The sequence below is a fragment of the Sinocyclocheilus rhinocerous genome, unplaced genomic scaffold (genome assembly GCF_001515625.1).
Source record: "Sinocyclocheilus rhinocerous isolate Xijiao unplaced genomic scaffold, SAMN03320098_v1.1 scaffold374, whole genome shotgun sequence".
NCBI classification, from domain to species: domain Eukaryota; kingdom Metazoa; phylum Chordata; class Actinopteri; order Cypriniformes; family Cyprinidae; genus Sinocyclocheilus; species Sinocyclocheilus rhinocerous.
Genome location: NW_015628519.1, coordinates 781,950 through 805,239, shown reverse-complemented (window position 1 = coordinate 805,239; position 23,290 = coordinate 781,950). Strand labels below are relative to the sequence as shown.

The following is a 23,290-nucleotide window of genomic DNA, read 5'->3' as shown; positions in this document are numbered from 1 at the left end:
ATTGTATGCCTGTGGTTCACTGTTTTTATAAAACTGTTGTAGTCACTTTGAGTCGAGTCAATTCCTTTCTTAAAAGCTGTGGGAAGTTGGAACTACAAATTGAAAGTGGTTTATACTTGTATGCTTAAAAATAACAATAATGTTTTTAATATCTGTTTCAGAAGTAATTTATGTTTGAATGTTCATTTGCGGTCTCTTTCTGTGCATTAGCTCATCAGCTGGGTCTAAACTCTGTTCTCCTAACCACATACGTCATGCACAATGAACAGCTTGCTTCAGTTTACGAAGCATTCTTTTGAAATGTGAGATGATGTGTCTTTAATGTGTATGGAAACTGGAAGCAGTTCAATCAAAACCCAGAAAGCCCTCATTAGCCGATGCCTGTGATAGATTATGCATTCCCATAATCCTGTGCCAGTCTATCACAGCAAATGCAATTGGTGGTTCTATAAAACGTAATGGAAATACAGTAGAGTTCCAATCCCCTTGACATTAATTTATTAAATTTATTCTTTCTGTTCACTGCATATTTGTTAGCTATAGAATAGATGTAAATGGATCATACTGGTGTAATGAAACTGCTTTACCTGATCATGTGTGGCTGCATCCCTAGAACTCTGGAAAGCCATATTATTTTCAAGTTTTCCTCCCCTTATAATAATGTTATTCATTCTTGCACTTGACCACTAAAACCAACGTACAAAATTCCATGTGACAGAATTGGATAAAATATAAAGAATTAAAGTAATATTATTATAGGCCACTGAAGTAACTTACTCGTGCTTGGAAACCACGATGAAAAGGACACAGCTTCTCAGCATTAGTCACACTTGATAACAGTTTGCTGAAAGTCCTGTCAGTAAACAAACTAATAAAAATGTGCCGCGCTAAGTAAACTCGATTAGTTTAAAGAAATGTTATTTTTGCGAAACGGCATTTCTTCTTGAAAGTTCCAAACACAAGTAAGCAAGCGAACTCCCTCAGGAATGCACCTTGTGTGCAAAGGTACATTTTTGAGTGGCGCGAAAAATCGCGAATCGTTAACACAGTTAAAATATGAATTAATGACGAGAAGAAGCTAGCCTAATTTGCTTGATTATTATATTTCGTTATATCAGTAGATTTTTTTATGTTATGTTTTTTATGTATCAAGATAAGATTCATATTCAACACATGAGGCAGTATTCCCTGCACCATTCACTTCAAGTGCACTTCGGGCACAGTGGTGTTCACTTAAAACAGAATTAGCCCAGAGAGAGAGTCAGAAATCTAACTTTTGAACACACCTGTGATCTATTATTCAATCTACAACACTGTGGATGTATGTATGGCTCTGTACAGGGGGGAAAACAAACTCTTCCACCACAGTTCAAGCACTTCTGTCAGGGCAAATGATGTTTGTCAGATAAATATGAAATCTGATTTACATCTTAATAGTCTTTCAAAGAAACATGACATTAGAGTCCAATCTTTCATCATTTGTTTGTCATCGCTCAGATTTGAACATTACAGTCTTATGAAGATCAGCTATAAGGGACGTTATTGGAAATCTGACTCTCTGCTGACTTTTTAATCAGATCATGATTCAGAGTGATTAGGACCAGTCATGATTTTGAAAAATGACAGCGGTTTTATTCTGCACCAACTGTTAAAAGCCACATGTTTTTAGTTGTACAGTTCTCTGTGATTTATAGCAAATATGTCAACATACAAATCTGCTTTTTGATTTAATGAGAGAAATATTGCGGGGGTCGATCGGGTCAGCTGTGTGCGCATGCTTGTGGTTAAACCAGTGCAGACTTGCTTTACCCTGAAGGCAAACGTCCTTCTTCAAGTTCAAAATGTAGACATGTGTTTTACAACATACTCTTAGAAGTGGTACACGTGTATGCGTAACAACAGCACTTTAAGACGTCTGGTACAGCGTCTGCCATCAGTGGCAACCGAACAAGAAAACTGTGACACTTCATTAATCATGCAAGTGCTGGTCTTAACTCAAGAAAAAAGCACAAAGCAACTCTTATGACCAAACCCATTCAGTAAGCACGATTATGAATTCTGTTTCAAATCCTCTTGATAACCAATGATAAGGGTTTGCGTTTCACCCAAGGCATTGCGACATCTGTAGTTACTAAGGCAAAGCCCTACAAAATGTGTTAACTTGGCAACGGATGGCGCCAACAGATGCTTCACATAAAATGGAACTGAAATTATGATGTCATTATGTTACAATGTCATTGTGTTACAAATTTGCTCCGTGTGATAGAAGCGGGAGAGAAGAGGGGAATTACAGTCTGTAAACAAGCCAAGACAGCAGGACTCTGGAATTGTCTCGGCAGGAGGGCCTGCAGAACAGCCGTCTTCCATTTCCACCCCGAAACCTCTGATAGAACATATTAGAACCAGACAGGCTGTGCACGCTTCTCTAATATGAGAGTGTTTCTTCAACTATCAGCATGTTTGGCCCTTTTGACTTCGTCATAATGTCCTTTCTATCACATCTCATATGATCTATTGCATCTGATAACATGTGGTGGAAATGACATCTAAAATATTTTTGAATAACATTACCAATTCCGTTGTCTTACTAAGGCTAATATACTAGCATTTTATGCATCCTGAATACACAGAGGTAAGTAATATTTAGACATTTTTTTACACAGTTTTACTGGGAATTATGCATAATTACAGTAGTTTTATTTTTATTGTTATGAATTGTTTTTCTTTTTGATTTATAAATAAAAGAAATGAAATATATTTTTAGCTGTAAATAAATTGTATGATGGATTGAGTTCAATAAGATCTGAAGTCAAGGACAAAAAGGGGAAAAAATGAGCAAAAATAAATGATGGCGGCATGGTAAATAAATTCCAAGACAGCTTTAATGTGATCCTCATATTAAAAAAGGAAATAAAAGTCTGTTAATTTTCATAAAAATCGCCTTTTTGGACATAGAAGAGACTGAATTTAAAGAAACGCAAACACTGATAATATTACCAACCACCTGTGAGGGAAAGTAATGTAGAAACAAAATCTGTATGCTGAAACTTCATAATATGATGATTCATAGAAACAAAACCTCTTGTCAGCATTTTCTGAATTGAATCCAGACAACAGATAATTCAGAGTATAAACAAAGAGAGGTTTTTATTGGAGCTGAAAATATAATACAATTCTTTTTACAAAATATTTACACAGTAAATTGATAATTAAAAACAATAACAATAGAAAGAATTGATTACATGACAAACATTATAATAGCAGTGAATGAGAAGTGTACAGTTTCCCTAGAACAAAAGCCATCATTATCATGCAAAACGTTTAATTAGATACACGTGAACAACATCAGTGACCTGCACTGTAAAATATACATTATCACTATTGAAAAACAGGTCTTCATAAGTCTCTTACAGACTTAAGTTAAGCATAAATGGACGTTCACATTGACAGCTATTCCCAAAGGTCACTTGTGTCACATCAAATTGCCATTTCTCATTAAAAATGAACGAAAGTCCCTAAATACTGAAAGTACAGCAACTTTTAAATACTTTAAAGTTCCGGTCCTTCAAAGCTTCAAACAAAATACGAAATGTTCAGCTATCTCTACAAAGTTCAGTAAAAAATTGTTACATTATTGTTGCTCTGAGAACTAAACTGTTGGTTTTTAGGATGCTTTAATATTTGATGTACATGTTTACCTCAAGTTTTTGTACTAAAAGTTATTAGTATGCGCTTCAGTAAGGTTTCTGTTTTAAATTACTTGCCTTATAGATTTCCACTGTAAGTGCATTAGGTTTAATGCAATCTTTGCTCGTTTTTAAGAACAAAATTGTCTTCTGTGGTAATCAACAGCACGTCACTAATGGCACAATATGGTATTTCTCAAAAAGAATGGCCGTTATGTTTTCCTAACACTATCAATACTGCCAAAAATATACAAATAATAAATAACCAAGTACACAAAATATATACGAAAAATATTTTAAAGCCAGAATTTCCTGCTTTTCCTGAGTAATGAGAGTCATTGTTTTGCAGATGAGATTAATTGGCGCAGATGTAGCACCTTGAGTCACAGACTGAGTAGATAAACAGTATCTGCTTGAATCCACAAAAAAAAAAGTTTGATCCAGTGGTCAGATTTAGAGACTGTACATCTGACACTTTGCGTGATATAAATAAAAATACTAGGCCTAGATTGGTTCAAAGTTAAACATGTGGAAACTGCCTGTTGCACTAGGTGCGTGACAAAGATCAGCATTACATTTGGGCTAAATTACATCTAGTTGTACCAGTGATTCATCGATACAGGGCTGCAGAACAATCAAAGAAATCCATGCCAATATATCGTGGATATCCCTCCAGCACCCTCACTTCTACTGGGTCGAACTTCCAGTACTGCTTCCCTCTCAAGAAGTGGGCGAAGCCTGTGGAGTAATAACGAACCAAGAAACATTCAATGACTTTTTTAACTCCCTCCATCCTTTGCAGATTCAAAAACATGCAAGAAATAATGTCTCAGTGACAGCCGTACCGAATCGGTCCTGGAAAGCAGCGTCAATGTCATCCGGTACGCCCCTCCAGTCCCTCATGCTGCGAGGGTGGACTGAGTCAACGCGGTTTTCCTTCAGGTTGAATCGCCAGTAGCTTCCTTTTTTGAAGAAGAAGATCTTCTGGGCCTTATCTTCTCCCCACATGAGGGCGGCCTGAATGTCAGTCACTGTTAGACCTAGTCGTCGTACAGAGTCCGGCCCTGTGATCTGCCGCTCTGCATCAAAAACCCAGTAACTCTGGCCTACAGAGAGAATGGTGGGTGAAAGAGGTTATATTAAATCACGGTTTATGAATTTTCCATTCGTCATGAACCCCTGATTTAGTTGACTGATTTAGGCTGGATAATTAGACCACCAAAAGACATCTGGGTTATAAATATATACACTTTCTGATGCTAGCTGAAATGTTCTTTTGGAATTCCTTTTTTTTTTTTTAAGAAATATATATTTATTTTTTTATTTACATATATATTAGTGCTGTCAAACGATTAATCGCATACAAAATAAAAGCTAAAGGCTGGAATAATGTCTCTTAAAAATTTTAGCTCTGCCATCATAGGATTAAATTAAATTTTAAAATATATTAAAATAGTTAAAACAATTAAATATTATTGTTTTACTGTATTGTTTGATCAAATCAATGCAGCTTTGGTGAGCATAAGAGAGTTATTTCGAAAACATCTTATTTATTTTGAGACAGTTTACCTTGGAAGAACCAGATATTTCCAGATTTGTCCTCAAAAGCAGCATCAATGTCACCTGGGATTCCTCTCCAGTGCCTGGATGCCAATGCAGGATATCCAGTCTGGAGTTTACCGTCACGGATCCGCCATACATAACCCGACTTAAAGAAAAACAGCTCGCCTCGGATCATAGATACAGCATCAAAGTCAGTTTGGCAAGCATCAGGCTGAAAATATAGGAAATAAGGAGAAAAAAAAGAGAATGAGAAGAATAAAGAAGAATTCCCAAGATTCCCAAGATCAGATACAATCAGCCATATAACTCACCACCGTGCTTTCAATCTCATTAGTTTCTGTGACCTTGGGAGTTCTCTTCTCCGTCTTTACTTTATCATCCGTGTGTCTGGATCCATACAAAGACTGTATACCTCGCTTATCATCTTCACTCAGTTGGAGTGGGTAGGAGAAAGTGTAGAAAGGCGACATCACTGCACCTGGTGCCATGGAGTGCTGCAATCCTAAAACATGACCGATCTCATGAGCAGCCACCTGGAGGAGGTCAGTACCTAGTAGAAAGCAAGAGGATTAAAAAAGAGGGTTTAAAATGACATAGTATGGTATGCAGTCCATGCATCATATATTTATGTGGAAATCCATTTGTACGTGATAAACATACAAACAACGTACGTAATAAAAAATAATAATAATTTCTGCAGGTTGCAAAGTTACAACAGTAGCAAGCGACAAGCAACAGACTTTATGAGTGAATCGTTGAGTGATACAACCGATTCTTTCAAGCATTGATTCCTTCAGGAAACAAGAAAAAGTGACTGGCTTTATGAGTGAGTCCTTGAACCATTCTCTCATCCGATTCATTAAAAACACTGATTCATTCAGGTATAAAACAAGTGACTGGCTTAATGACTGAGTTTTGAATCATTCAAACAAACGATTCATTCAAGAAAACTGATTCATTCAGGGACAATACACCACTACAGTATGTTGCTTGGAGATGTAAACAATGATTTTGCTTTAATGTCATTTGTCAGCACAGCAAAAATGGACAAAGCAACTTGCAATATTTAAAATGCAAAATAATAATATTTAAAATGCTAAAGTTATTCAGACTTTTGATGAACACTCATATAATATTACTTGCAGTCGTGTGTGAATTTATGCATATTTGGAACAACAGCGCTCTTGTTTTTGTGTGATATTGCTTATTTATAAGTACTAGATTAACTCAATTTGACCAACTAATTTGGAAGCAATTTATATCGCTTATATCTCGTTATATCGCTTTTTTCTTGCAATTGCGAGATATAAACTTAGAATCATGAGATTTTTGGGATAAAAGTCAGAACTGCGAGATGCAGTGTTGCATGTTACCTTTTTTTTTTTTTTATTCTGTCTCAAAATTGTGTGATGTAAACTCAGAATTTAAAAAAAAAAGTCATAATTGTGAGATGTAAATTTAAGATTTCAATAAAAAATTCTAAATTGTGAGATGTAAACCCTCAATTACTTGAAAGATTCTGAGAAAAACTGTGAGATATAACTTCCAATTGTGAGTAAAAAAAAATAAAAAATGTTTTATTGTAGCTAAAAAGTTACACCAAATGAACCAGGACCCTCACTCACCCATACTGTTGCCCACTGTCCAAGTCTCATCGTAGTCAAAGTGAATGTCTCCCTCTCGGTAAGTTCGGGGAAAGAAGGCATGAGCCAGAATTCCTCCTGGGCCATCAAAAGGAAGATTGTCTCCATGCCAGTACCTGAATGTAAAACACAGTCTCTCAGACGACAGCACAAAACCAATGATTCCCGTTCTCTTATTTCATCAACATGCCTGATGAACTGATCGCTGAAAGAACTTTATAAGCACACTTCATTACATAGAATGATTAAACGAGGGTGAGAATAATGACCTGAACAGAGACATTGCTGTTTCTATCATGCAATCGTACAGCATTATACCCTACTGTAACTGTCACACCTCAGTAACTTCCCTGACTCCCTTGTCTTTAATGGAATGGCTGAATGGCACTGAATAAACTGAACCCTAAATTTTCCATTGTGAAATGCTGAGAGGTTAAATTACGCACAAAGCCCTGCAGGATTGTAGATCTTTAAACCTGGCAGACCTGAAAGGTCAAAGAAGGCCACTATTCTGGTTAAATCAAACCCACAAATGTCCGGTCCACTGCTATCCCATTGATGGAATCTTGGATTGAGTCAGAAAAAATGAAACTGGCATGCCTAGAGTCCCACACTTCACTGAACCGACCTCCAGATGTTTCGCTTTATGCCAGATGGATCTAGATATTTCCCTCTGCTTTGAAGAAAAGTGGTATCCCTCATTAGAACTTCATACGTGCGTATCTCAGAAACATAACAACTGTACATTAGCGCTTTAACAGGAAGCCAAGTTTTCAGAGGGACTTTAATTTTCAAACAGAAAATGAAGAGAAAAAGTTTGGTTTAAGCAAAACTTCCGTTTGAACGAGACATTACATTTATATGGGTCTGGTGTGACACATACTGTAAATCAAGCACTTTTCTCCTGCTTCATCATTTTGAGTTTAATGTTTTTGAGAAAATGGGCTCTAAACATTTGAAAAAATTTTCAGACATTTGTTGTACTGTATCTTTCAACATACCTTATGATTTCCATTCATGTTTTATTTTGTTTTATAACTAGTAGTAAAAAGGAAAAGACCATTTAAAAAAAGCTAAAGTGATGCCAACACCACATTATAGAGCCCCAAAATTACATTTATCACTTGAATTTAGAAACACAAATAACATCATTTGAAACCCAAAACTGTTTTATCACAGAAATACACAAAACATACACAAAAGTTTCTTCCACAAACAATGTGCAAAATGATAGAGCACGTCACATGTTCAATAAGGGGAAAGAAAAACTCAAACAGTCCATTGTAGTAATAATGTGCTACCACAAGTCATGCTTTTCAACATTAAGGTTAGTTTTTCAAAAAGAAAGGGATTTTGAGCCGCAGTGTTGCATGTCCATATGTAGAACTAAACCACACAGGTGTTCTGAGTTATGACTTTTCGTACTATGGGAATTTAAGAAGTAACACACGTGCATGAATGGACGTGCAGTGTAAATTTTCGACCTATAATCCTAAACCGACACCCTCTCTAATATCCAGCTTGGAGATGAAAAGCGTCTGTGTTTGACTAGTCAAGTGGAAACCTTTCCTCTTTGTGTCAATGAACACACATCTCTGAACTGACAATATGGTGTTACAAGCTCTGTCAAATGAGAGGCCAGAGAAACAGTATTTCATCGATGATATACAGAATATAAAAGGCCAGTCAAAGTGTGCTGAATATGTTAATTTTTTCATTGCAGTGTTGTTTTCGATAAATCTTGGGATGTAACTTTAAAGGGCTTTAATAGCAGTACAAATCAGATTTTTATTAATCTTTTAAAATAAAGGATTGATCAAAAGTGACAGTTAACTGACAAAAAAATATCTTAGTCAAATAAATGCTGTTCTTTTGAACCTGAAAAAAATATATACTGTAATAAAAACTGTTTTCAACATTGATAATAAGAAAAGTTTCTTAAGCACCAAATCCGAATAATGATTTCTGAAGGATCACGTGACACTGAAGACTGGAGTAATGGCAGCTGAAATGTAAAATATTACCAACAGAGGAAGTAGTTTCATTTACTATAAAACATACTGTAATCTTCAAAACTTTTTCTTCCTAATCCAAAAAGATCCTAAGACTTATTATTGAAATTACTGTAAGATGCAAGTACAACTCGTTCATAATTCTTTGTGGTTATGATGTCACAACTCTGCAAACCTACAAAGTCATTACATATGCAAAAATGTTAGCCAATCACAACAAAAGAAATTAGCATGTTCCTAAAGGTTCAATAGACAAAAGCATCAAACAGGGTGAAAAAATTGTCATATATGACTTCTTGATCTAACATTAGAACTGGACCTCAACTGGAGTGGAAAGATTATATGTATGTTATGACCCCTTTAAAAACAAACAGACACAGAAAACAGTGAAAATATCTTTTTTTTTTTTACCTGTTAAAGTCAATCATGATATCCGCCCGGCCACTGGTGACCTCAGTAAAGGTGAGAGGAGTGACGTCACTCCAGACCCACAGTGCCTCTCTCAGCACATGTCTGACTTTCTCTAAACTCATCTGCCAAGGCGTCCGCATGATCCTGTAACACGAGCACAAACACTCATAAACGCTCACTACAGACCACCCATGCGATTTTCATTTGGTCTCTGGTGCATTACCCCAATAATTCCCTTTATTTGAACATGTTTGCTACCCTTCTTGGTAGTGAACCAAGGGACTGGATCAGAATCTGGCTGTTGTGAAAGACAAGCTCAGTCTGAATGGATTAGACACGGTACCTACTACAACGCTCTCTGACCATAATAACAGAACACATGTGATACTTGATATTGTGACAGTGATGGTACCCCTATCCAGGTTCCTTTAAGTGCATATAAGCCTTACAGGAATACATAACATATTTCAAGACTCTTTTGTTTCTTGTCATTTAGCAGGATCTTTTTAATCCCAAACAATTCACAATACACTGCATTACTGACAATTTTAGAGGCTTTAAAGGGATAGTCCACCCAAAAATGAAAGTTCTGTCATCATTTCCTCACCCTCATGTTGTTCCAAACCTGTATGACTTTTGTTCTTGTGTGAAACACGAGAAAATATTTAGAAAGATTTAGGTAAATACAGTTTATGTTTCTATTGACTTCCATTGTATGAATAAAAATACAATGGAAGTCAATAGTTATTCAAAGTATCTTCTTTTGTGTAAATTATAGCTGAAATGAGTAAAAGATTTTGGGTGGACTATCCCTTTTATAGCATTTGTTTAGGTTGCATTTATCTTGAATTAGATCTTTTCTGGTCCAGAGTTTACTATCACACCACCGTTGATTCCTCCCAAAAACTAACCATAAAAAGCTTCAACTGCTCTTTCTATTCTAAACCAGCAGTTTACCCATTTTAAATGCTGTTTATAAATTAAAATGCTACTTTCATCTCTCATAGAATGAGCCCACAGGTTTGAACTTCTCTCAGATGAAAGACGAGCTACATTATAAAGCTTGCTGAGTGATGAAGGCATGCATGCTTATTTTCACAAGCAGAATCCCCACTGAGCCCATTTAAGCTGGTGGACCACAAATCTGTATCATGTTCCACAAAACTTCCCTTTAGTGCATTTCATAAAAAAAAGAAAAAGAAAATGTCTTAAAGCACCTCATCTGAAGTATTGTTTAGCTCCCGACCTGCAGCTATAGTGACTGGTACCTCTGCTCTGTGTTGTTTTCATGCTTGGACACCTTCATGCTTTGGTCATTATTAGCTCTGTGGGACAGGGATCGCTCTGGGGCTGCATGTTGGAGCCACAAACTATCTCAGATTGTGGGGCCTCTGCAGTCTGCAAGCCCAGACAGGAGCTATGACAGCGGGAGAGAGCCCAGTGTGGTAGTCTGTGGCTTTAAACATTGTCTTTATTCGCTGCTACAATTAGAGAATCCCTCCCTATTTGCTGACCTAGGACTATGGCTACTACCCAAAAGAATAGATGAAACGTAAATCGGGTTTAGATTAGTGGCTTTAAAGTGCAAATACAGCGGCCCCAAATAGGTTTTATAGATACTTATATGTCAGGGGTTTTCAAACTGGGGTCTAGGGACTCCCAGGGGACCAGAAGAGGCATCTTTGGGTTTGTGAAAAAAATTTATTTTAAATAAAATAAAATAAAATAATGCTTTAAAAATGAGAATTTGGTATTTATTTAATTTCGCAAACAACATATTATCTTTAAAGCACCACTTTCAAATAGTGTTATTCTGAACTTACTGTTTAACAAGAATCTTGAAAAAATGGATCACGGTTTCCACAAAAGTATTAAGCAGCACAACTGATTTCAACGTTCCTAGCAAGTGGCTTCTTTTCTCTATTTTTTTGTGTTGTTTTGTTTTTACTACTTTCAGCAGTAACGTCTAACCATCTGGTCCAATGGTGGCTTTAATGGACAAACTTAGTGCACAGGTGTCATTCATCATGTTTTACTGAAGGTGTGCCTCATGCAGAATGACTTCAGACCTCAATCCACTGCACACATGTGACATGAAAGACACAGATTTCCTTAAGGTTACAGACTCATTGAAGTAACTGAATTGACAGTATGGTGGGGGTAGCGGGGGGGGGTGTTTGAGTTAATTTTGCACATGTACAGTCCGTCATTAAGTGAGGGGACAAATTACAGAGGACAGTAAGGTGCTATAACCCTTAAACAACTTTCAGAGACGTGAGTCACGACAGCTCATAGTGGTTATGAGAATGCATTAGAATGCTGCTGACTGGGGTTTGCTGGAGATAAAATATGTGCATGAGTTGCTGTGTTGACATCAGATTCTGATGAGGCAGCACTTAGTATACAAATTGTAAAATGATTTCAGAGTTGTTGTTTTTTTAAGCAATCATTAATGGTAATTTTCAGGGTGCAACCTACCCCCAAAATAAAAAAAATTAAACTTGTTATATGTAAATTTACAGTACAGTGATGAATTATAAGAGATGGATCAATATTAAAATTCAACATTCTTCAATTCTTCATTTTCCAGCGGATGACGTAGGACTTAGGCGTAGCGTAACCTCGGGTGAGAATATGCTAGTCTCGCGAGAATCAATTTTTGTTTACAGCAAAGGAAAACCATGCTCCTCTTGGCTTATATCGAAATCTTCCGACATTTTTCATTACAAATACTCATTTTGTACTTGTAATACGTGACTTTATTTGTATTTTTCTTACACAAACGCATCGCATCGCTTCGCTTCAGAAGGTCTTTATTGACCCCCTAGAGCTGTGTGGAGTAGTTTTCATGATGGATGGATGCACTTTTTTGGACTTTAAAATCTCAACCACAATTCACTGCTATTATAAAGCTTGGATGATCCAGGATATTATTTTAATATAATTCTGATTCTGAAAGAATAAAGTCATATACACCAAGGATGGCTTGAGGGTGAGTAAATCATAGGGTAATTTTCATTTTTGGGTGAACTATCCCTTTAAAGGGTTAGTTCACCCAAAAATGAAAATTAGCCCATAAATTACTCACCCTCAAGTCATGCTAGGTGTTCATCCTTCCCATGATTTTCTAAAGAAAATACTTTTTTTCTGTTTTGACTATCTTTATTGTATGCAGACACAAAGACTCGTCTTTCCTACAGCAATGTGGCTTGATTCAGATGTAGAACCATGGGAGATTTATAGGCTGTAATATTTTATGGGAAGGGCCATAAATCAAGGCACAGATTTAATCAGTGGTTGTAAGGCTGGATTTCTTTGTCTGGATCCTCATCTCACCCCCTGCTGAGCACTGAAGAGAAAACTAGAACCATTTGGGCTCTGCGCCCATAACACACATGAGTGCTCTGAAATGTAACATCTTCTCCTAGTCGGGTCGTGACCTCACTGACTTCAGATTACAGAGAGTACTATGTCCGGTGGGAACCGTCTTTGACAGAGATATATGAGGCAAATCAGTCAAAACATGAAGTGGTGACCAGACAAATACAATAGTAAGGCCATCATGTCAATCAAAGGCTTCTTAAAGGGATAGTTCACTCAAAATGAAAATTCTGTCATCATTTACTCACTCTCATGTCATTCCAAACTGTGTAACACAAAAGAGGATATTTTGAAAAAAGTCACTGAGGTCAACTGATGAAAGTCAATGGATTTTCATTGTGTGTTTAAGAAAACAAACCCCGAGACATTTTCAAAATATGTTATTTTCTGCAGAAGAAAGAAAGTTGAACAGGTTTGGAATGATGAGGGTAGGTATAAGATGACACACTTTTCATTTTGGGTGAACTATTCCTTTAAAAACCAATGAAATTCAGGTCGACTTGAAGTAGCGAGCGACTGTGTGTGTTTAAGAAAATGATTTACTGCTTTAAATCAAAGGGGGCTTGATACATATTTCTCGCTGTGTTCTGGAGCCATGCAGTCCCGGGTCTGAGACAGCTTATTGCTTCTAATTAAGTGGGTGTAATAGTGAAAAGAGTGTGTGGTCTTTTTTAGAGCTGATAACAGCTATAAGAAATGTGAGAAGATAAAGAAAGAAACATTAGAAACGAGTATTTCCTGTGTGGGCTGGGAAATAGTGTATTTCTGAGATAAAAGGAGGAAGAAGAACTGCAAATGTTTCATTTAAACACACTCTGTAATAAGAAAAAAAAACTTTAATGTATAGATTCAGTCAAATGTGTGTTGACTGGGAGCTAGGATACCAAAAATAAGCTATATTATTGCCTCAGTGTGGCCTTTGTTGTGTAAGGCTCAAAATAGTACCTTGGCAATGCATCAAAGTCATTTTCTCCCATTTACGCTTTAATGTTTAATTAATTTTATGTCTATCATCTCATTAAGTGTAGACACAGCAACCAGATACAACCGCAACCACTATCCGTGCAAGTCTTACTTGTATGTGAGGTCTGTTTTGTCCCAGCGGCCTCCGAACAAATCAAAGCGTTTTCGGCGATGACGGCCCCCAAGCAAACCTCCTTTGAGGGTTGAGTAATTAAGGACGCTCCCTTCCTTCTGTGAGGGGTAGTCTGGGACTCCACAGCGAGGTCTGTTCCAGAACTCAGTGTCATTCTTGGGAAGAGTCGAGTGTGGATGTACTCTTTTATTGCTAGAGTCTTCACTCAGGGTGTCCTGAATGTGATGAAGTCGGCCCCTCTTCTTCAGGCCATGGTGATGGGTCTTTTGAGGCCAGTCCTGTCAACACACACATAAACTGTCAATCAAATGTACATTTGACCTTCATTTATAGATGCTACACTATTAAATTGGGTTTGTTTGGGGGCTAATGTGTTGTTGTGTTTTAGTGTATTGTTATTCGGTTGCTAGGGTATTCTGGCTGGTTTACAGGGCATTGCTAGTCCAAAACTATTAAAAATAAAATGCAATAAAATATCAACATGAAAATATGAAATATATAATAAAATGTAAATAGATGAAAAACCTTTGAAAATGTAAACAAACGTTGCCTTTGAAACTAACTACAACTAACTTAAATAAATTAAGTTAAAGTGGAAGCAATAACATTACTAAAATTTGAACTGAAATAAATTAAATTAATTAAAGATGAACAGAAATGTAAAAAAAATAACTAATAAAAATGTCAAAATCACAAAACACAATTACTAAAACGTAAACTAAAATTAAAATGTAACTAAAATATAACCTAAAAATAATAAAATATAAAAAGGTCATTCAAAATATTAATATAAATAATATTAAAATAACACCGGATGCTAGGGTTTCTAAGGCAATGCTAGCAGTATTTTTATTGTTAACTAAAACTATTCATTTCGTTTTTGTTTTGTTTATTGAAATAAAGCTCAAATAAAATATAAATGTTAGATGAAAAACATAAATGTAAACAAAAATTAGAAATGTTGCCTGGCAACTAATGGAAATAAAATGAGTTTAGGTTGAAGTAATTACTCAAATTAAAAAAACTGAAATATAAATAAATAAATAAAGTTATATAGAAATGTATAAAAAAAAAAAAAAGAAAATCATAAAACAAAACTTAAAAATGTAAACTAATATGTAAACTAAATATAAACTTAAAAATATAAACTAAAATGTAAAAAATATAAACAAACTAAAATATATAAATAAAAGCTTAAATATGAATAAATAATACAATAGTACATAAATAGTACTAAAATAACACTGTAATTTCTAGGGCATTGCTAGATGGTTGCTAGGGTGTTCTGGTTGGACAAACAGTAAGGTGAAGGTGCAAATAAAGCCTTGCTGTCTAAATTGGGAGCAAAATTAGTGAAATTATAGCTGTGCAACTGTTGGTCATACGTCACTGATCATTTGCAAGAAGCATTATCACAGTCAATTTCCTCACCCAAATTTCAAGGAAATGGTTCTGTTAATGGGCTGGGAGGTTAGCTGCCTGGAGGGGAAAGTCAGATTGCCCCAATTTCTCTCCTTCCCCAAACCTCATCGCAATTCTCTACTCCAGCTGTGTGGGTTTAGAAGCCTCCTTCTCACTCTTTTTCCTTCTCTATACCTCCTTCTTTCTCTCTAATTTATGCTTGGTTAAGAGGCCAGGGGTGGTATAGGGTGAACTATTTCTTTTAAATGCTTTTAAAAATCCTTCCGCCTCTCGTAGCCATAGGGAGTCTTTTAAAAGCTGTAATTTAAGCACAAACTATATTTAGACAACCATAAAACATTTAGAAATATAAAGCAGGAAGTCTGAAAAGAAAAAAGTCACTTGTTTAAATGTGGCTTTATCACTGAAAGCAGGTCCAACTATCATGAAGATATAACAGACTAAAGCGAGTGGCTAAAAATGAGTAGCCAATTTCTTGAGGTTTTGGACTTTTTTAGACGAACAGCAATTCTTTTTACCACAACAAAGGATGAGTGACAGGACATTTTGTCAATTTCTCTGTCTCACTGGTTTAAAATCTAAGTGCTAAAATGCAGCACTCTAATGCATCTGACATTAATATTATCAAACAGCAGGGTAACACTTTAGTATAGGGACCAATTCTCACTATTAACTCGTTGCTTATTAGCGTGCCTATTATTAACATATTGGCTGTTTATTACTTATAAAGCACATATTCTGCATGACCGTATTCCACATCCCTAATCATGCCCAATACCTAAACTTAACATTAACTATTAATAAGCAAATCAGGAGTTTATAGAGGCAAAAGTTGTAGTTAATGGTTTGTTAATAGCAAGAATTGGACCTTAAAATAAAGTGTGACCAATAACATATTCATATTCAGTGCGAACAGACAAATTGCTTATTGCTGGAAACTTGTTGCGTAGCATCTGATTAGAAGACAGTGTAACTCAAGACAAATTCTAACAAATAAAAGGAAAAACAACCAAATTTTTTGGGCAAGTCGAGACGTAGTACCTTAGTAACAATCCACTGACATGTGAACTTGATAGTGTTGCTAAAACATGACCCCACACCCCCGGCAATGAGGAACCGCACAAATTCCACAGATAGAAGTGAAGAATTCACTGCGCTTTATCTACTCTCAGTTTGTTTCTCTCAAATCTGCTGAGCGCGCATGGACTTTCCATGGGCTGAACCATCATTAAATGGTCGTACATGTTGAAAGCATGTAATTTAAGCAGTCTCTAAACAACCTGGAGACAGGCAAGTTTTTTGTACAACAGTCAAGATTGTTTATTGTAGAGCAGTGGAACCTCTCAGCGATGACAAACTGGCTTCGAGTCTACTTAGGGAGCGACGGATGTGGAAGAAAAACACCCGGGTGTCTCAGGTTCAGCGGGAGTCAAGGGTTAAAGGTTAAAGCCTAAATCAACAAAAAACCGCACAAATTCCACAGATAGAAGTGAAGAATTCACTGCGCTTTATCTACTCTCAGTTTGTTTCTCTCAAATCTGCTGAGCGCGCATGGACTTTCCATGGGCTGAACCATCATTAAATGGTCGTACATGTTGAAAGCATGTAATTTAAGCAGTCTCTAAACAACCTGGAGACAGGCAAGTTTTTTGTACAACAGTCAAGATTGTTTATTGTAGAGCAGTGGAACCTCTCAGCGATGACAAACTGGCTTCGAGTCTACTTAGGGAGCGACGGATGTGGAAGAAAAACACCCGGGTGTCTCAGGTTCAGCGGGAGTCAAGGGTTAAAGGTTAAAGCCTAAATCAACGAAACAGACCCCTTGGGCCAAAGTAAACACACATACTCCCATTTCAAACCAAAACTCAGTCGACAGACAATGTTTTTCCCCTTTTAGTAGATCAATTCTGTATAAACCATACATAATTCCTAAACAAATCAGTCTAAAGTTTTGGGTCTGTTTAATTTTCTAAGTTTTTTTTTTTTAAAAGTCTTGTATGTGTACCAAGGCTACAGTTATTTGATCAAAAATACAATAAAAGCAGGAATATTCTGAAATATCTTTGCATTTTAAAATATATGTTTTCTATTTTAATATGCAATGGAAAAGCTGAATTTACTCCAGTCCTTCGGAAATCAAGCTAATATGCTGATTTGCTGCTTAAGAAACATTTCTTTCTTATTATCAAAGTTGAAAACCGTTATATTGCTTAGTATTTTTGTGGAAAATGTGATCTTTTTTTCAGAATTCTTTGATGAATAGAAAGTTTAAAAAGCTCATTAGCACTTTACATTTAATGTGTCTTTTTAAAAAAAATCTTACTGACCCCAAACTCTTGACATAGAGTGGACATAAAAATGTATATAAAAAGTCTACATAAACAAATCATAGAAATACTATGAACTCATGTGACCCACTTTTGTAACCACATTTCATAATATGCTGTCAGTATTTTATAAGTTGCTCAGTGCAAACAAGACGGCTCAGGTTGCTTATGTAATAATACTTAAGTACATATTAGCAGCTGAAACTGTTATAAGCATATAGAGTCAAAGCCAAGTCTCGAAAGAAACAGCCAAAACATCATTTTCTCAACAAACAACCCAACTATCAATCTATCATTAGATCTTGCTCCATAATTGTGGCAGCTCTAAGAGCTCAATTAAACTGAAACCTGCCTGAAAAAAAAATTCTGTCATTATTTACTCGTCAACATTTTCAACTGGAACTATGAGGGTATTTTCATAGGACACAAAAGGAGAGTTTTAATTGGGGGAATAATATTGGGTGAACTGTTCCTTTAAGACTAATTAAAAAAAGATCAATGTGACTGCACTATTGAGGGACTATACGCTAAGTAGTCTTTGCTTGTAATATTATTACAACATTCACGCACACATTGCGTTTTAACAAAAGCCCAAATCAAAGAACCTTTTCTTAACCAGACATTCCTCAAGCCTGGGCATATTTTACAGCATCCACCTGCATGTAGTGAAACATGTGAAAGTGGCAGTCCATTCAGAAACCCACTGAAATGTCTTCAGAATTACCATAGCCACACATGTTCCATATAAAACAAAGGTCTCTCTTTCCAAGCCTCATCATGTTGTGGGCTTTTTTGACGTTTTTATGATACCTTCCTGACAGATATATGCCTTTCATCAGCTGACAAACAAAAACAACTGGGAATTATTTTACCTTAAGCTGCAGTCACACCTTTATGCATTCAAACATCAGGCATTTGTGCCTGCGGGAAGATCTGCTATGTTCTAAACAATACAGAAGAACTATTATTTTTAACACCTACATTTATAATATCAAATATCCAACATTTGGGGATATAAAAGGAACAAACAGGAATGGAAGAAACACCATAAACAAACTTCTATTTTCACAGCGTGTGCATCTGTAGGTCAATAGGTCAGTGGGTAAAAGCTCTAACATGATGCAGTATGTTATGCTGAAACAAAACACAGAGACCCAGAGCCTGCGAGAAGCCTTTGGGGGAAATCCAGAAGAAAAGAACTGACATGTCAGTGCAAGAATAAGGTTTGGAGAGAATTGGAGTGCCTGGCATCATGCCATCTCCATAGGTTTTCTGAGGGTAAACTTCTTTGTTGGCAGCCAAATCTTTCTCTTTGGGGCATCCGGATGATGTCAGCAACTCCTGACAGATCTCTTACACTCATCAGCACAGCCGGCATCAAAAGCAAAGCATCATGCATTTCCAAAATACGCCCAAAATGACTTTCTACATTTGGATGACTGTTTACTACTGACTCAGCAAGCCATAGAAACACAGCCAAGAGCACTTCCTACCATCCTGCTTTTTTGGCTTGGCGTTTTATTTTCAGTGCAACCCTGATCCAAACATCCTGGCTGCATGGGTCTCATTGTCTCTCTGAAGCATGCCTTTGTCGAGAGAAAAATTACAAACAAGAAATTCCAGTCTGTTACATAGACATTTTCTGGCACATTAAAGTAGGCCACAACTAGAGATAATGAATGAGCATGCCAGAGGAAATCGGACTAGGGTAAATATTTACCCGCAAAAACCTCCAGAGATCTGCATGCTTTGGGGTTGTATACACAAGTGATTACACTGAAAAGGAAGACTGTTTAGTGGGAAAATGATGTTGATGGAAGATGTTCATGCAGAAAGAGTGTAGTGCATCTAAGGTAGACCATTAGTGTCTAGCCTAGGGAGGAAAAATACTACTGCTTTTGAATCTTTAAATAGTTCCCACTTGTTCCACCTTAAAGCGAAAGAGGTGACAACTAGGCAATATTATTATGGAAGACAACTGCACTGAAATGTTTGATGCATTGCCAGGAACAACAATGAACTTGAAATAAAGGTACTTCAAGAGCAAGTTCTTTTGTCTCCTAATTTCCGTAGAGATAGGAAACAGCTGTCGAGAGGTTCTAGATCTAAAGGTCAGGTGACAGGAAAAATGGTGGTTTGAATCAGAACCAGGTACGTCAGGGTTTCTGGTATCAGTCATGCTCTCGTTTGTGCCTACAGGCAAGAAATCTAAACCAAACGGCTCCACAGGTGGTGCATTGCAACTGACCCTGACCTTATATGCTCTATCCACTCTAAGCTTGTGTGTCCTTTTCTTTCATATGTTGAGACTGGGTTATAAGGATAACCCAAACTGAATAATTGGTGCTGATTACCAAGGGTGCCTAGAATGGGTAAGAAAATCTGTTTCTTTCCTCCTCCTTAAATTCACGCTACATGGTGGCTTACTAGATTTGTGCATGATTCAGAAATTAATTGAAAATACCTTTTACATTCCAATTCTATTCCTGAGTAGGAACAACAGGATGCAATTTAAAATCTACTGAAATTCAAAGACAGGCAAAAGGACAGATGAATGCATAGAATGGTAGACAGATGGATAGGTAGATGCATAGATTGATGGAAGGATGGACGGATGGATGGAAAGAAAGATAGACGCATAGAAGGGTAAATAGATGGACAGTTAGATGCATAGATAGAATGATGGATGGAAGGATGATGGATAGACGTATAGAACAGTAGATAGATGGATGGATGAAATATAGATGCACAAAACGTATGCATAGAATGATGGATGGATGGATGGATGGATGGGTGGGTGGATGATGGATATATGCATAGAACAGTAGATAGACGGATGGATTAATGGATGGATGGAAAGACAGATGCACAAAGCGGTGGATAGATGGATAGGTATGCATAGAATGATGGATGGATGGATGGATGGGTGGATGATGGATATATGCATAGAACAATAGATAAACGGATGGATGGAAAGATAGATGCACAAAATGATAGATAGGTGTATAGTTAGATGCGTAGAACAATGGATGGATGGATGGAAAGATAGATGCATAAAATGATAGATAGGTGTATAGGTAGATGCGTAGAATGATGGCTGGATGGATGGGTGGATGATGGATATATGCATAGAGCAGTAGAGAAACGGATAGATGGATGGATGGACGGACGGACGGACGGATGGATGGTTGGAAAGATAGATGCATAAAATGATAGATAGACGTATAGGTAGATGCATAGACGGATGGGTGATTGATGGATGGATGCATAGAACAGTAGATAGACAGATGGATGGAACAAAAGATTGATTCATAAAATGTGAGATAGATGCATAGGTAGATGCATAGAACAATGGATGGATGGATGGATGGATGGATGATGGGTAGAGCATAGAACAGCTGATAGACGAATGGGTAGAGGATGGATGGATGGATGATGGATAGATGCATAGAACAGTAGATAGATAGATAGATAGATAGATAGATAGATCATAATTTTAAAATTTGGCCAACCCTGTGGACTGTACATTAGTCATGTTAGTGTGTTGACTGAGTTGTTTTGTCAAGTCTTCATGGATCTTGTGATGTGTGAATAATGCCTTAAAGAAGGACATCAGCTTTTCTTTTCTCAGGGGGGTCAACAAATGCAGTGGTAGCTATCTGGATCCTTCCATTTTCCTCTCTGTCAGCAAACACAGGGTTTGTTATCCTGCTCAACGTGCCAGATGACTTGCCCCTGCCTGCATAATCTCCTGCTCCGGCTTTGTCAACATTCAAGAACAAATTGACAGCACATGCTCCGCATCAACGCAGCCTCTCTACATTCAAACATGTACACAGTTTGTCTTTAAAAACGTCTGGAGCTGGTTGATTGCAGGTGCCATTCCTGTTTGATTGGCAAAGTGGGTCAAGGCAAACATACAATAAAATTAAGCTGCTCTTTATAGCCAGATGCTTTGACAGCATGCAATGTTTCATTGTCATTTTGTGGTAATGCTTTGTGTGTCTGTGGCTATTCAGCATTCTAAAAGAAAGACAAAGACAGTGTTCAGTTCTCTACTCTGTTACAACTACTCATTTCAGCTCTTTTATTCACAGATATGTGTTTTTAGCCTGATATTTTCCCTGGCAAAATCTCTGTATGGATCTTTGCCAACTGGGTTACAACAGCCATCTGTATAGTTCTTCTTTGTCCACTTCCTCTAAGCCTTACAAGCCCTCTCTTGTTTTGTGCAGAACAAAGTTCTTACAGCCAGATTTCAGTTCTTCGAAGATCAGCAGGAAGTTTAAACCACAAAGACTCCAACACAATTATATATTTTTTTTCTGAAACCAATTCAGCATAAAGAGCTGGGTGGATTCAACAGAATAACATTGAGCTATATGGATTAAAAGACATGATAATAATGAATTCAAAAATGGTCTGCTTTTGCATGCAATGTATAAGTGCAATGTTTAGGTGCCTTCATTTGGTTGCTTCTGAAGGCAACATTAATGTATGCTTAATATTCCAGTAAAAACATTGTGTGGGAGGTTAAATTATGAGAAAATTAATTTTCATTTTAATGTTCTATATTTGTCTCAACCTGTTATTCCATTTCTATTTCCCTAAATATTTACTTGGTCATCGCTAAAGTTGACCATTAGACTGTATGTCACTGTGTTTTTGGAAGCCTTTTTGAAACAGTTTCAGCACCATCATACATAAAATGCTACCATTCACATACTAGGCAGCAATGCAGTTGCCTTTTCAGACACCTTCATTGACTCACTGACCCAAACACATACCTGAAAAAAAATCCAACTTTCTACAGTAGGTCCCACCCCTTAAACAACTGCAAACATACTGAACGTGAACTACACTAAGCAGTTTTGCTCTTTCAAAACAAAAATCTTATAATATGTATAATATGCTAAGATGCCACACATTTCACTGATGCAAATATAAATGTGCTCTCTGCTGGTATTGCCTTCTTCATACACAAGTTTTGTTTATTCTAGTAGCATATCTTGTGTAGATGCATGTGTAACAGGTGAATGACAACGAATGGGTAGCAATAAATCATTCAAGTTGCATGCAAATTTGAAATTCATCACCTGTTAATGTTTTTATATTTTATAGTCCTTCTATATCATACAGTGAAAAAGATGCTTATTTGTTAGTATTTGCATGGAGTGAAATTACTTTCAATTAAAATTTGTTTACATTATTTGTGATTTGCTTAACAAGTCTAAAATAGGCTACTTTAGTGGATCTTTATTTCTGTTATTTTGTAGTTGCTTACAATATTTTTAAATGCACTTACCGCTGCAGGTTTGTACCTGTGGCTGTTTCCGTCTGGTACCGGTAGAGAATGAATGCACACTAAGCAGTATAAGACTGCAGCGAGAAGCTGTGCAGATCGCATCATCCTGATCGGATTCAGAGCCGCACGCACCACCTGCGCGCGGGGCACTTTACTATACGAGCGTGAGGGAAGGCGGGGAGAGAGCGCGCGCCTGTCTGTCGAGCTTTACTCTGACCAAGTGCAGACTAGCCGAGGGATTTTATACTCTCTGATTTCTTTGTTCTCTTTTCTTCAAATTACACTTTTCTTTCAGGGGCTGGAGTGGCAAGTTCATCGGCAATCACGTGATCCAGCCCTCCATTCCTCTGAGGCGCTCCGTCGCGAGAGGGGAGAGCGCGGGTTTGGTTTTCAGTGATGTGGGTTAGCAGGAGAGGTTTAGATAGTGACTGTCCTGTCTAACAG

The 23,290-nt window shown here is 36.9% G+C and overlaps 1 protein-coding gene across 1 annotated transcript; it reads right to left on the bottom strand.

Annotated features, from left to right (window-relative positions):
- Positions 1–3,568: 3,568 nt before the first annotated feature.
- LOC107737874 (stromelysin-3-like) lies at positions 3,569–23,040 on the bottom strand. Its single transcript, XM_016549513.1, has 8 exons — positions 22,847–23,040; positions 13,772–14,070; positions 9,316–9,459; positions 6,875–7,008; positions 5,561–5,799; positions 5,256–5,460; positions 4,532–4,792; positions 3,569–4,424 (listed from the first exon to the last, which is right to left on the bottom strand). Exons 1-8 carry the CDS (start codon positions 22,949–22,951, stop codon positions 4,297–4,299), a joined length of 1,515 nt encoding a protein of 504 aa, XP_016404999.1. The 5' UTR covers positions 22,952–23,040; the 3' UTR covers positions 3,569–4,296.
- Between the last annotated feature and the right edge of the window lie 250 nt (positions 23,041–23,290).